Source organism: Apis mellifera, linkage group LG10 (genome assembly GCF_003254395.2).
Source record: "Apis mellifera strain DH4 linkage group LG10, Amel_HAv3.1, whole genome shotgun sequence".
Taxonomy (NCBI): Eukaryota; Metazoa; Arthropoda; class Insecta; order Hymenoptera; family Apidae; genus Apis; species Apis mellifera.
Genome location: NC_037647.1, coordinates 9,182,875 through 9,197,672, shown reverse-complemented (window position 1 = coordinate 9,197,672; position 14,798 = coordinate 9,182,875). Strand labels below are relative to the sequence as shown.

Sequence of the window (14,798 nt, the reverse complement as noted above, 5' to 3'; positions counted from 1 at the left end):
AACCGTGCGGAAAATTGGATAGAGAAAAGTGGAATGGAATTGTTTAGTAGACAGAACGGAAAGGAAGCGAAAAGTGTTCGAGTTCGATGGAAATCGTGGAAACGTTGGCTCGCGTAAATTAATCGCGGTGTGTGACGAGCGCGTGTTAAACGCGCGACATTAAGCCGCAAGGACGATTCAATAAACGGCACCGGAAAAGTTGGAGTTGCGCATCCTGGCCGCAACTCCAGCAACTCGGAGCGATGATGTCAGGGATATGCGGGTATCGGTTAAAGACGCTTTTTGGCCGTTTCGAGCGTTTCCCGAATGGGAAGAGCGTGAAAGGAACGTGGACGACACGCTTAGCCCGGTGACTAAGAAAGTCAAAGTATAAAGGTGATCTCACTGCGCAGCACGCGTGGGTGACCGACATCTCGTCGGGCTCACACGTGACCGAGCACCTGCCACGTGTCATCGCGCGTAATAATCCGTGCAATTATTGGCCGATCGTTCAACGAGACGCACGTAACATACACGTACACGATGTGTAATCGGCGAGCGTGAAATCGAAGGATTCCTCAAGGTGACGTAGACAGAGAAAGAGAGAGAAATATACCCAGGGCGAGGGACGTTCGAGGAAAAGGAAGCGGTCCTTTCCTTGGATTCGCCCGTAAGGGGGAGAACGGGTCGATCAGCGCCTTCCGCCGATCTCTGGCCGGGCCTCGAAGATAGCGATGATCAAAGCAAAAATGCTGACGCGCTCGAAAGACGCGCCAACTTCAAAGCCGCGTCTACGTACGCCGCGTGACGCGCCGCGTACACAAAGCAAACGTTTATTCGAATCGACGGAATAACCGGATCCCCTCTTAATCGTCGCGCCCCCCGAAAAATAATATAAGTGTCTTTTTCTTTCGTTCCGGCTACTCATCCTGGGGAAGGGAAGTTGGAGAGGAGCGTCGAGGTTGTTGGTTGGAAAAGGGCAGGGACGGTGGCGGCATTGGCCGGACCGAAAATAGGCTTTTATCGTGTTTTCGGAAGCGGGAACAGCCGCGGGAGGTGGGTTGCACGTAGGTTGTAAATCAGCGTTTAGAGCGTTTAAAAACGCGATAGGTGGGCCGATTTAAAATAGACGCTCGAGCGCGAGAGGCACCCGCGCCGGCCAGCTCGATACCCGAGTCTTAAATCTCGCGGAACGAGAAAGAAAACGGGCGTCGATACGAGTAGGCTCCCCGCTCGAATTCTCTCTTATTCCCGATATTCCTCCATGGAGCGCGAATGAGCGCCAATTCCACCGCGCGCGATGGATCTCGCCGCGGCACACATCGCTAAACGATGCCTCCTCCTTTTTTTCTTCCTCTTCTTCTTCTTCTTTCTCCCCCCATCCGATGTTTCGACATTCCCCGCCCATCAACCGCTTGTCCTCGCGATATTTTTCCGTCGGCCGACAAACCGCCAACTTTTTTCACGCGGGGAGATGGTCGTCAAAGTTCGTGAGAGGAATGCCTGCGCGAGGGGCACCGGGCGAGGAGGTTGACACGGGGAATTTTAATCGTTCCACCGAGTGTTTTCCACTCGAAATAAACTAGACCTGCATAACTAACCGGTGAGTGGTAGGATTTCTTCGCGGATTATCCCTCCCTCGAAAATAATTCGAAATATTACGAGATAATAAAAATAGACCCGGGATTTTACGAAAGCGTGGAAAATCGCGGAATAGAACGAAGGTCTGTCGTCGACCTTAGGCAAGCAGGAAAATGGTGGAGAAGCGGCGAGTTTTTCGTTTCGCGAAAAATATACGATATTGCCTGGGACGGTCCGGTGCCAGAAAACGAGAGTGGCGTTCCCAGAAGCTACTACGTATTTTGAAATACGTCTAAAATTAAGGATCGAAAAGCGGAGTCGGAAAGTCGAGGGGCGGGGCGAAGGAGCGAGGGCTGTAATAAAAGATCGCGGGCGAACGAGATTTGCGATACGAGAGAAACATGGCGTTAATCGTACGCGACCGAGTTAACGCGAATGATAAACGCGTTACTCGCGCGTTTCGTACGGTGATATACGCGAACCTGCCGCGAGACCAACGTCGACAGACATCGTCTGCATTTTGTTTAATCTCTTCCTTCCCCTCCCCTCGCGCTACGTGCAATTTTAATGAATCATCGACTATATCGCGCTCCTATATTTTGTCACGGAATACGTAACGAAGAAGGATAAATCGCATTTGCAAGGGGGGTAGATGGATCGTTCTCGAAAGAGAAAGATTGGACTCTTCGCTGTTGCGTCTCGATGATGATGAAATCTTCGGACGCGGAGCAACAGGTGTTCGACTAGAATCGAACGAAAACCGAGGAATCTAAATTATAAAACCCGTCGTATTTATTTAACCACCGTCCTATTTTTCTTCTTCACTCGTGGAAATCGCACGCGTCCCCGCGACGATCCCAAGGCATCGTCGATACCACGAGCGAATCCTTTCCAGGGATTTCCGGGGAATCGAATCGCACAGGAATGAGCACTGGAAATGATACACGCGCGCACTTCTTCTCCTCGCCGTCCAATAAATCCACGATTCGAGCAACGTGTGGTGCAACAGGTACACGCGCCGATCTCCTGCCGGATCTCGACCAGCTTCTCGAGTCGTCCCACGCGCGCCGCGCCGCACTACTACGCCGAATAAGTTACGCAACAGGCGATAGGCGACGATTCCGCGACGACGTCACCGGTCGCTTCGATCCAAGCCGAAACTGGAAGAGGACGCTCCAGTTGGCCGGCCGGTTGGAGCGTCGACTCGCCGACTGGGCGACGGATCGGAACGGATCCGCGACGGTTGGACGGTGAAAAGACGGCGAGGCGAACTCGTGCGACGATGCTCGCTGGCCCTACACTGGCGCATATCGTCCAAGCACGTGTCCGCGCGGCGTGTCGTGCGAGTTGGCAGAAAGAGGCGAGACCCGATGCAAGCGAGCTAGCACGCTCCCTCGCCGATGACTCACGGCTTCTCGTATGCGCGAGGACGCACACGATAAAACGCCGTGAAACACAAATTCCCGCCCGACAAACCTTCCATTTCCCCTCGACTCGATCGTGCAATTTGAACGTAGTACAAGATACAATTTGCAACAATTGGAAAATTGTTCGAGATCGGTACACGATTTGGTAAATCGGCGCCGAATCTCGAGAAGAATTTTCGGTTTGGACGATGATCGAAAATAGAGCGAAACGGGAAAGAAGCCTTGATCTTTAAGGAGGCAGCCTCGGAACGAATTAACGCGATCCATCATTCGCGCCTCTGGAATCTGTGCTAATAATCCTCCACGTTCCACGACTCGACGACTTATGGTTGGCACCCACGCTTCCTCGAGCCGCCCAGTAGTCCCAGAGCCCTGAATGCGCCGGATCTAGGGTATGCAAGGTCTGGTCTAGGTCTGATCGGGCGTGTGGTCGAGCGTATATATCGTTATAGCTCGGCTGGAAACAACTCGTCTGTTTGTAAAATAGCCGATCCGCAAGTACGGCCACGTGTTTCCGCCGTGTGTTATGGATCGTTTGGCGCGCGATACGCTCGTAAAGCGGGCGTAATTTAAGGAGGCGGGCCGCCTCTCGGCTTATCGTCTCGCGACCGCGGAAATTTAGCGCGTCCACGACAACCGAAATTCCCCTAATTCAGACAGATTTCCGCCGTTGTAAACGCGAGTGATAAAGCTATAAATACGTGGAGCACGTGCTCCGCGCGTTCCATCCGCGATGGATGGGGAGCAGGGAGGGGAGGAGGGAGAGGTTGAGATTCGATAAACAGCCGCGCGTGCTAGATCGACTCGCGTTGTTAAATCAGTCGAGCAAGTATTTCAGCGCGTTCTCGATGAATCGATAAAAAGTTGAACGTTCGAGGCGACGCCTATGCGGTCTCGTTTGGAGAACGAAAATACGCCGTGTCCACGTTTCGCTTTCGTTGCGTAAATTATACGCATAGGCGTAGCCTGTACAGGACGAGTAAACGCGATTTTTCGCAATGGACGGGAATCGAAATTCGTTCGATGAATGGAATAACCTCGGCGCGTAAGCACGTACATTTCGAAGATGTAAAAAGTAACGATAGAAGAGCCACATCACTTCCATCCGTGCCATCCGTGCGAAACTCTCGTCACGTTTTATTGAATTTAAGCGAAAGTGCGACAACGACGAATTCCTCTTCGTTGTTTCGCAAGTTTTACAAGCGTTGATCTGTGACACCATCAATGCCGCGCCTTCGAAGCCAGACAATTAATAAATCACGCAGCACGCGACGAAAGTAAAAGTTGGAAGATCGATGCTGTTGGAAGAATTGGCGAAGGTCCCCGGATCGATAAAGACGCGCCTTTGTTCGCCTTTCGTCGATAAGGGGACGGGAGAAGGTGGGTCAGAAAGAGGTATACGATTTTGCGGGATCGATCGGGGGGAGAATCCATCGGCAATTAATTATCTAAATTTGCCGGGCGAGCGTCTTCGCGTGCGCATGTCAACGATTTATTTTTGAAACGAGCTATGACCCGGCGATCCGAAATAATTGTAACGGTATTCCTAGGAATAACACGTTCGCCTAGTTTTTCCAAGCTAACGAGCTTAATTCGTGGCGGTTGGGAGAGGAGAAACAACGCCCACGCGCCTGTCCTAGGAAAAGCAACGGTTTCCCGATTTTCTGAAACGGGATTCCGCAAAATTTCGCCGCGATTCCCGAGGGAGAGAGGGAAGGGAATAACGAGGGATAAGATAAATAAGGCAATTTCGAACCGTTATGCACGGATTCGGATGGCCACGAGTAACTGTACGAATCCCATTTCACTGGTTATAAATGCAACCGAGCACGACGCTCCTTCCCCTCTCTACGAGCCATCGCCACGTTGGAAGGAGTATCGAGACTCTCCTCCGCCTCCCCGGCCAATTAATTCGTTTATTACCGCATTGCTGCTCCGTAAATCACCTCCCAAGGATAATTACCTCACCGGTAATTTCACCGCTGTTCAGTTACGCTCGGGATAATGGATACGTTGCGAATCATTCTTGCGCATCGATCGATCTTGCACGCCGCTTCTTTGTCGCCCGTTTCATCGCCTTCCTTCGTCCAAACTTTCGATTCGATTCGACTCGACTCGATTCGATTCGACTCGCGCCACGCGAGATTCAAATTTTTCCCGAAACGAATTTTTCCATCCTGCCCAGCTAATATAACGGTATAATTATTATAATAATTCGAAACAAATCTATCCTCGATTAGAGAAACACGGATTAGACGAAGAGATTGGGAGATTGATGGATCATTGGAGCGGATCGCGGACGAGCGTCAACGCGAGACGTGGGAAAAGCGAAGAAGCGTTGGAAGTGTGTCAACCGAGAAAGAGCGAGTCGAGTCGAGTCGAGGAAGATCATCGACTTGTTAAATGCCATTCACCAGTTTTTGCGGAAGCTCGTTTCCTTTTTTCCCTTATCTCCGCGGAAACGGAAATGAATTAAACATGCTCATCCGATTAACCGATTAACTTGAGATTGAAAAGAAATTTTGATCTATTGTTTCTTCTTACCTCCAAGTGTGCGGTGAGAATCCCGAACACGAGTCCCCGCATTGCAAACAAGGTTGGCCCTCCTCGACGTCCGTGATCAGGACACCCTGCGATCAAACAAATCAAAAAGATTCCGTTCAATTCCGCTCGCCTGGAGTAGTTTTCCAAAAAAAAAAAAAAAAAAAAAAAAAAAAGAAAAACAGAATCCGATAAGTCATAGATTGCCGCGATCGGATCCCGTGTTAATTGCAAAACACGGTGAAAGGTTTGGATCACGGTTTGCAAATGTCAATCGCCCGGGGCGTCGTCGCTCGATCGAAACGCGAAGAGGCGCTCGCCTTTCGTCTAACGGGGAACGCGCGTCTCGTCCTCCCTCGACCGTGAAATATAAAATGAAAAGAGAAAACAAAGGGAGGGAGAGAAAAAGAGTGAAAGACGAGGACAAAGGATGTAGAGGAGAGTAGAGGAAAAATACGTCATTCCATCGCGCGATCGTGACTCGCTCATAATTACGTGCGAAGCGGGACAAGGCCGAATCGAAGCGAGTCTTCGCCTTCCAATTGGGAGAAGTTTTTTTTTTCTTTCTTTCTTTCTTTCTTCTTTTTTAATTGCTCGACGTTCGGCCATGGATCCCGCCCGTTCCATCCCAAAAACCAATCCACTCGACTCGACCCGAAATCAAATTTCCCCCGTCGAATCGGTCAAGCTTCCCTTTTTAAGAGATTTCGATCTCCAACACGGGTTTTGAAGACCGATCCCGGGTGACGTTTGGGACGCGGCGAGGACTGCTTCGAAACGCGTCGCGTTCACGAAGAGGAGATAAAGGGAAGAAGCGAGGATGGAAAGCTCGAGGCGCGTTGGATGCGTTCAAGAACCTTTCCGGCCGGCATATATGGTCGGCCCGCCCACGTGAAACGGGTCGCCGGTATACTACTTGGCATCGCCAAATATCGAGTAGACGAAGGAAAATGTGTAAGCCGATGTGTCTCTAGCTGCCTATATATAGGAATCTTGAATAATGATAGCCGAGCCGAACGAGCGAGCCGTTGCCTAATTAACATATTTTTCGTCCTGACTCACGAGTGAAAGGACCCGCTTTTTTCTCCCTCTTTATCTTTTTCTTCTTCTCCCCTCCACCGCTCTCTTCCACTACGTGGAAATCTCTCGCTAGTTTATTGAACGTTGCCGGATAACTTGATTTTAATTCCAGTTTCAGTTCTTTTCCTTTTTTCCTTCCTTTCGATCCAAAATTTGTAAAATCGCCTCGCGATCGTCGTAGATCCGTTTTTAGAGAAATCGAAACGGATTCGAACTCGAGGAATATGGAAAACACGATTTCCTATCACCGTGTAAATTCCTTCGTGGATGTATATATATATATATATATATATATATATATATATATATATATATATACGTAATCGCCACTTGGTCTCGAGCATATCTTATGTCGTTGACTCCTCGACCGTTTATAGCTCGGTTAACAGCATCGTACGCTTATAGTCTGGTTCGATCGTCGCGATTATATCGACTTCCATCGTTAACGACGATGATTGACGATCATCGATTATACCTCGACAAAGGCCTAGCCAGTTCTTTTTATTTCTTTTTTTTTTTTTTTTTCTAACTCCGCGTATACGAGGCCTCGGAGTAAAGATGTGATCCGTACGTGCCGCGTGCATACGCGCATGTCCTACACGCAACGCGACCATTCCATTTGTGGGCGGTTTGCTGACATTTCCATGACGCGTTGGCCAATACACGGTTGAATTACGTAAGGAACATTGAAAACTTGCGTTAAACCGGCTGAATGACAGACCGTCCAACCCTCGAGAGAGAGAGAGAGAGATCGTCGACAGATGGATAACTCGCGAGCGTGCGAAAAAAATCGAACCGGTGTAATTTTCGCTCGGCTTAAATGGCCAACTTTGAACTCGCAAAAGGGAAACGACGATCGCTCGTGAAAGTTGGCGTTTTAACGCCGGTCCGCGAGAAATGAACCGAATAAACCGAGCAAGTGAGTGGATTGATCAAAGGATTGGTGGTAAAGAGATTAAAAAAAAAAAAGAAAGAAAAAGCGATTCGGATGGTACGTTTTCACACCCCGACTTGGCGGCCGAGAGATCCCCGCGCTTTCCATCGCGTTATTTAACTATAGAGCGTAGCACCGGCTATACTCTATAATTATCGTCTAAGAAATGAAGAGATGTTCGCAAACAGCGTCAATTGGACTTGGAACGAATCGCAATTGGGGTTGGATTGGAATCAAAGAATTTCACTGATTCATTTAGAAATTCAATTAAAACTTTCTATATTTATATTTCTATATATATATGTATATGTATATGTATATGTGTATGTATATATATATACATATCTGATAATTCCATAGAAGAAATAATTGCTCTCATAATCGTTTCACTTAATTCATACAAGCTCGTTAAGTCCGTTCGATGCTCGACGAACTCTCGTGTAATATATAAGTTATAATAAAAGCGTGCGCACAATACGGATGAGAAAGTAACAACGAGTACTTTAACGAATTCATTCGTAAGTTAAAACGGCATTGAGAGAAATCTCGATGCGGAATGGCAATTGATCGATCGATCGATGGCGAGCGTGTAAACGCGTAACGCCAAGGAAACATCGTTCGCAACAAGGATCCACCAACACACCCGACACTTACTCATAGCATCCCAAATCAAAGATGGAAACATTTCCCTCGAGCCATCCCTTGTATTTACAACATGCACCACACCGCGACTTTCTTTCTTTCTTTCTTTCTTTCTTTTTACGAGAGAGTATCTCTTTTCATCTTCTCCATCGATTTATGAATATCGCTTCCCGCTTCTGAACCATAAAGGATCGATCGAATGCAATTGACTCATGAAAATGCCATACCCCTTCGCGGTAATTCCAGACTCTTCTCGAAGGTGTGGAAACGCCTCTTCCAGGTATAAACCCTCCGCGCCGATCGTCGCCCTCCTCGTCCTCCTCGCTGTCCTCTTCGTCCTCCCCCGGATCCTCGCAACGCCTCCGTCTCCCCGCGTACGCGTCCTGCGCAGGACGACGACGACGTCTCCTCTCGACACCCGTTTCCGGGCTCGATCTGATCCTGATGATCGTCGCCCCGTTCCTCCCTTCGTGAGTCGACGACGCGTATCTGCTCGCATCGCCGTCTCTCCCCGGGTGTTCCCCGTTTCTCCCCAACGCGTACGCCCTCGGACTTTCCTCGGATTTCCTTCGAGCCTTCGACCCTTCCTCCAACTCGTTCGACCCCTCCTCAAGGCAAGAACGATGAATCCTATTGTCTCGGGGCTGTTGGATCCCCAATTCCGGGGATGGATCTCGATCGATCTCCGAACGGCCCTCCGGATTCGCCCGGTATCTGCTGTTCTCTCGGATGTAGTTGGCGGCGAAAATCCGGTTGCTCTCGTGCCATGCCTTCGAATCGAATTCCTCCCCGCCCTCCCGTTTCGGCGGTGTCAACGGTCTCGAATGCCTGTCCGATCTTTTATCGCTATCGCCCTCTTCCCGATTCTTGCCCCTCGAGGAGCAACCTCGCCTCCTCGACGTATCCCCGCGCTCCTTCGGCCAGCCCCTCGAAGGTTCGTTCGAAGGGCTCGCCTCCGAGTCGTCCGCCTCGCTCTGAAAAGAGACACCGCCGAACTCGACGTACCGGCCGTTAGGGGAGCGCCTCCTTCTCGCCGCCTCGTTGTCCCGGCCGGCCGACGATCTTGGATCCGCCTCGTCGTCGTGATCCCTGTACGAGATCCCGCCAAATTCTACGCTCTTCTCCTTCAACGAGTTCTTACGCCCCACGTCGAAGCTCACTCTCGAGCCGACGTCCGCCTCTCGATCCTTGCACGAGTGTACCCTCGTCGAATCAGCGTCCTTGAAAGCGATTCGGCTGACGCCTGTATCGGAGTTGTGCCCTTTGAACGAGCGCTTCCTCTCCTCCTCGTCGTCTCGATTCCTCGACAAAATCCTCCCGTAATCCGAGTCCGATTCCTTGGAGCAATTCTTCCTCCCTCCTCCCTCGTAGTCCTTGGACGAAACGCGCTGCTCCGGATTTTCCCTTCCCGAGTGTTTCCTCTCCTGGCTTTTGAACGAACTCTTTCCCGAGCACGGCTCGTTCTCACGATCCTTGCTCGATTCTCTGTCCCGAGAGTGGTGAGAGTTCCTCCTCGCGTCGCAACACTTGTTGAACGAGCTCTTCCTCGTTACCTGCCGATCGTGAGGATCCTTGAAGGAATCCCTCCTCCCCGAATCGACGCCCGATTCCTTCGAGGGGACCCGCTTGGACGAATCCACGGTTGGTCTGCCAGCATCCGCGACGCCTCTCTCGTACCTCTGTATCCTCACCTCGAAATCGTCCGGGTTACCGTCGTACACGTAACTTCGCCTCCTCGAGTTGCCCTCCCTCCTCCGCGAAACGTCGCCTTCGAACGCCGTCTCCCTCGAACGCCTCTTTTCCGCAGCCGGGTCGTTGAATTTTTCCGTCCTTCGATCCACGGAACCACTTCTCCCGGCCTCCTCGTACCTCTCCGCCCCTCCCAACTTGGATCCTCTCGAGGGCCCGCGCTCCTCCGCCGGATCGTCTTTCTGGATCCTGCCCCTATCGCGATCGTTAATATCCGTGACACGATCTGTACGAAGTTCACCTCGACCTCCGTCCTTTCTCGACCCGTACCCCTCCCTCTCGCTCGAATTCCACTCCCTCGGACGTAACTTGGACTTGGACTCCTCTTCCCTCGGCTTGAACCGCTCGATCATCGTCCTGATCGATCTTGCTCGATCCTCGCCCGATCTCCCGTCGACGACGCTCAAATTCTCCATCTCTTTCGAGAGTTCGCCTCTCCCAGCTCGACCCGATTTCGCGGCGGAAATTTTCGAACCGTCCGAGCTTTCCCACCTCTCCTTCCTCCTCAACCTGTGCGTCGAGGAAACTCGGGGATCGACACCCGATCCCTCCGTCCTCACCTCGTCGACGTCCTCGACGCAAACATCTCTGGACCGGCCGTTCGTCAATCGATCCGTCTGCCTCCTCGATCTCCAACTCTCGTCCTGCACAATGTCCTTGATATCCCACGCGCCAAAGTGTTCCTTGCTCTTTTTGTACAACAAGTCCGCGTTTACGTTCCCGTCTTCCGTCCCGTAGTCTCGCCCGTTCTTGCTCGCCTCCTCCCTCTCCTCGCTCCTCGTCATCCCGAAATGGTAACGATTCCCCTTGTGATTCAACGCCCGATCCTCCCCGTCGTGGAGACGATCCTTGACGCGAGACGAGGCCACCTTCGATCTTTCTTCCCTCGTCGAGGAACGGTCACGAACGCGGGACGTCATCGTCGTCTCGCGTAGACACGATCGATCGATCCTCACGTTGGAGAAAACTTCTTCTTCTTCTTCCGTTTTCCACCTTCCGCTACGCCGCGTCCCCGACGATCGTCCTACGATGATTCAATCTATCGCGTATCTCACGTCGAATCGCAGCACGTTTGGCGAGAAGATGGAGAAGCTCGATCACAGCTCGATCACATGTCAACCAGTGTATCCGATCCGTGGTTCGTCCGATCGCAACTACCGAACTGCCGACGATTCGGGGAGCGACATCGGTCGAGGAACTCGGTTGGGACGAGGATCTCGATCGTCCCACCGCCGCGAGAACGACGACAAACGGGAGAAAATCGCGCGTCGCGGTCTCGGCGTGTCTCATCGATCCTACGATAAAGTCGTATCCGCGGGAATCGACGAATCGGTGTCGCGGTCGAGAGAGAGAGAGAGAAGAGGAGGAGGAGTGAGAGAAGAAGAAGAGAAAGGAAGAGAGATAGAGAAGAAGAGAGGGACAGGAGAGCTCTTCTCTCGTAACCGCGACAGAAGTATCTTTGGATCTCTTTCGGTGGCTTCTTTTCGCGAGGCGAAGAAGCCGGGTTCGAATGGGCGAACGAGCGGAGCAGCAGACGACCCTGAAAGTCGTCTGTGGACTTTCACGAACGCGAGCACTTTGCCGGTCCGAGTCACCACGAGAGTGTGCACCACGGAGGAGAGCGTGCTGCTCCTCTCCCCCCCTCCCTCCGTCGCCTTCTGTCCACCACCTTCTCCTCCCCCTCTCCTCGCGCGCACACAGTCGCCCCCCTCCCCCCCCTCCACTTCCACGCCGCTCACCTTCCTCTCCTTTCGCGCACCCGGTCGCCTCCTTCGGCTGTCCTCCGCGTCCTGCGGTCCTCCTCGAGGCGAGGCGAGGCGGACCACTCGATTCTCCCGTTAATCCACCTCCTCCTCCTCCTTTACCTCCTCCACCTCGACGCGACCACGTGAGCTCGACCTCGCTCGAGTTCACCGGGATTCTGGGACTCTCGATTCGCCACCCAGAATTTCAGATTCTACGTTCTCATGCGTCAATTTCATCCTTTTTCTCCAGAAGTCGAGTGTCTAGATCCGGATATATCCGGAGTTGACGCGTTCTTATTAAATCGATCTCAGGGATTTGTCAGGATTTCTCGATCAAGATCGACAGGTTTTTCAATTCGATGCTTGGAAATGGAGAGGAAGGATTATCGTTACTTTCTTCCCTTTTTTTTTTTTCTTCAATTTTATTCCGTCACAACTCTGTCCTTATATATCCTCATCGCAAGAATATATTCAGTCCGTTCTTACGATAAGAAATTACAGCGGAACGACAGGCACAACAATGTACGTATTTAGCCGCGCCACGATTATCCTCTATCCATCGGATATCAAACCGACTCTCGTCTCGTTCGCTCTAATTGCAGTCTAATTACAGTGATTTGGTGGAGGCGATCGATGCTTCTAATCGGCTCGTTTCCCATCCCCTCATCGGACCGCCTCTCTTCGACCGAAGAAATCCGGCAAAAAACCGATCTTGGACAGTTCCTAATGACAGCGCGTCACGGTTTAATAATTACCTCGGGGATGGCTGGGGACGAGACGAGCGCCACCGTCGTTTGACACGTAGGAGGAAGAGGTATCCTTTTCTCTTGTCTATTCTTCCTTTCTTTCTTCAAGCGCGACGAAATCCTGCCAATGAAACGTGTCCTCGACGAGTCTCCAACTCGCGAAACGAGTTATTTACGTATACACATATATAAATGGACTTGAGTCATCGAGAGAGAGAGAGAGAGGAGAAAAATGTGACGGATCGTCGAAATAAGAGGAGAAGGATATGGAAAAAAAAAAGGGGGTAGAAAAGTAGTCGTAGCCTTCCTTGGAAATTCTTTCAACTCGCTTTTGTCATCCATCGGTCGGAGCCGAACGAGGAGGAAACGTGGAGAACCTGGTCGATGATTCACGACGCAGAACCGTTGAAAAAAACGATAAATAAAACAGTCTCCGTTTTTTCTTTCTCTCTCTCTCTCTCTCTTGACACAGTCGAGAAAAGAAGGCAACGAGTCGGACGGAAATCCTCATCGTGACGTCTCACGGAACGTTCGGTCGCACGATAAAATCGTCGACGCGCGTCTAATAAGTTCTTGGACGCTGCATCCCGAGGGTGTGGAAATCGGGATTTATCACGGGGCACGATGGACACGTTGCAAGAGAGAGAGAGAGATTCTCGTTTCGTGCTCCCTCGAGCGAAAAATATGTCGATCCTTGCTTAATGAGACAGGATAATTCCATTTAAACGAGGCAACCGTCTTGTTAACCGTCCAAGACAATGGCAGCCAGCCATTGGAAGGAAGGGGTGAAATATCGTTGTATGGGTGTACCTCCAACGATTACCGTTCTCGCGTTATAATTTACAACGGAGCACGGATTTATTATATACGCGTGGGTGGCGAGGTTCCGTTGTAAATTGACACGGACGGATAATTTTCGACCGGGTTTTAATCCGTCCACGGTTTACTCCCAAAGCTTTCGTGTATCTTGTTCCAATCCACTCCCTCCCCTAAACGGCCTTCCCTTGCGAAACAATCTTGGCGAACAACAATCGGCTCGCGTATTTTCCACTCGTTTGGGATATGACTTACGAGAACGGCACGCTGGTATCTTGGTCGATCTCTGTTACGGACGGTTTAGAAACTGTGTGGTGGAATGCTTCTCGAAGAATCGGGATTTTATATTAATAACTGTGGATCTTAATTTTAATAACAGAACTTTGACACGAGTTTTTAATCGTTCGTGAAACAACGGTTGCTTCGAGAAGGTTTAAAAAGAAAATTTCTTCCTTCGAGAGGAGCAGAAGGCAGCATCCTGTTTTTTTTTTATCCCAATGAAATTGTTCGAGAAGCATTTGAGGAATTCAAAGAACGATCAAAGTTAATTCGTTTATAATCGATCGTTGTGAAAACCGTTTGCGAAAAAATTATGGATTGAAATGCTCACGAAGACTCGTTTTTATCATAGAAAATCGCATCGATTTCCGCGAATTATTTCGTTCTTATTTGGAAGTTAAAGGTAAAAGCGTTGAGAGAAATAAGGGGAAAAAATTATTGAATTATATTGTATATAAAAAAAAAAGAAGCGCATCGAAAACTTGTGATCGATTTCACGAACGATCTTCCCGCACGCGTAAACGAGAAATCAAGGCCGCCGCTTTATGCATCTTCTTCGATAGTCGGCGGAAACGATTCTATACCCACGCATCCTCTCCCCCTTCCTCCTACACGTGATCCTTTGAAAAAGTCGGTCGGAAGATCGATAATTAAATATCCTTGCCATTTACGAGCCTGCGCAATATAAATAAGATTTAAAGAAAAAAAAAAAAAAGAAAATATCCGAGACGGGATTGTATTAAAAAATGGAAGAAGAGAAAAAAAGATCGATTTCGAGAAAAAGAAGACGCGCGAGAAAGAAACAAGATGAATCGTCCGTGACCGATGTTAGATATTTCTCTTCTTTTTTTTTTCTTCTCTCGAGACGAATGGAAATCTCGTGACGAGGAGTTTTCGTGGAACTCGGTGGTACAGCCCTGTGTGTGGGCCGCGACAAGGTCCTGTCACAACGCCCCCGCCGTTTCGCACAGAGAGGTCTAACCGCTCGGTGAACGGAGAGTCTTACGCTCCTCTTACGCTTGTATCGACCTTTTCGCCCGAAATGGTGAGACCGAGGGTATCCGTCGAATCGACGGCTTTACTCCTCGATTATCTGTGTCACGGAGAGAGAAGGAGAGAAAGAAAGATTGGATCGCTCCTCGCCTCGCCGATAACCCAATAATCATCTCCTAAAACAGACTACCTCGCGAGATTGATCGCTCGAAGAATCTCGAAGAATCCGTTTGGCGGATCGATTCTCTTCGCGATTTGCGGATCGTACGAGTTGTTGCGATAAAAA

The 14,798-nt window shown here is 50.2% G+C and overlaps 1 protein-coding gene across 4 annotated transcripts in view; it reads right to left on the bottom strand.

Annotated features, from left to right (window-relative positions):
- LOC410211 (four and a half LIM domains protein 2) overlaps positions 1-14,798 on the bottom strand; it is a 67,805-nt gene that overhangs the window by 39,372 nt on the left and 13,635 nt on the right. For 3 of the 4 annotated variants that reach the window (XM_026443379.1, XM_026443380.1, XM_006566016.3), the window contains one exon: positions 5,532-5,617. In XM_026443379.1, coding sequence (XP_026299164.1) covers positions 5,532-5,617 — 86 coding nt within the window. Of the gene's footprint in view, positions 1-5,531; positions 5,618-8,411; positions 10,918-14,798 lie in introns of those variants that run through there. The other variant, XM_026443378.1, reaches the window with a different exon arrangement.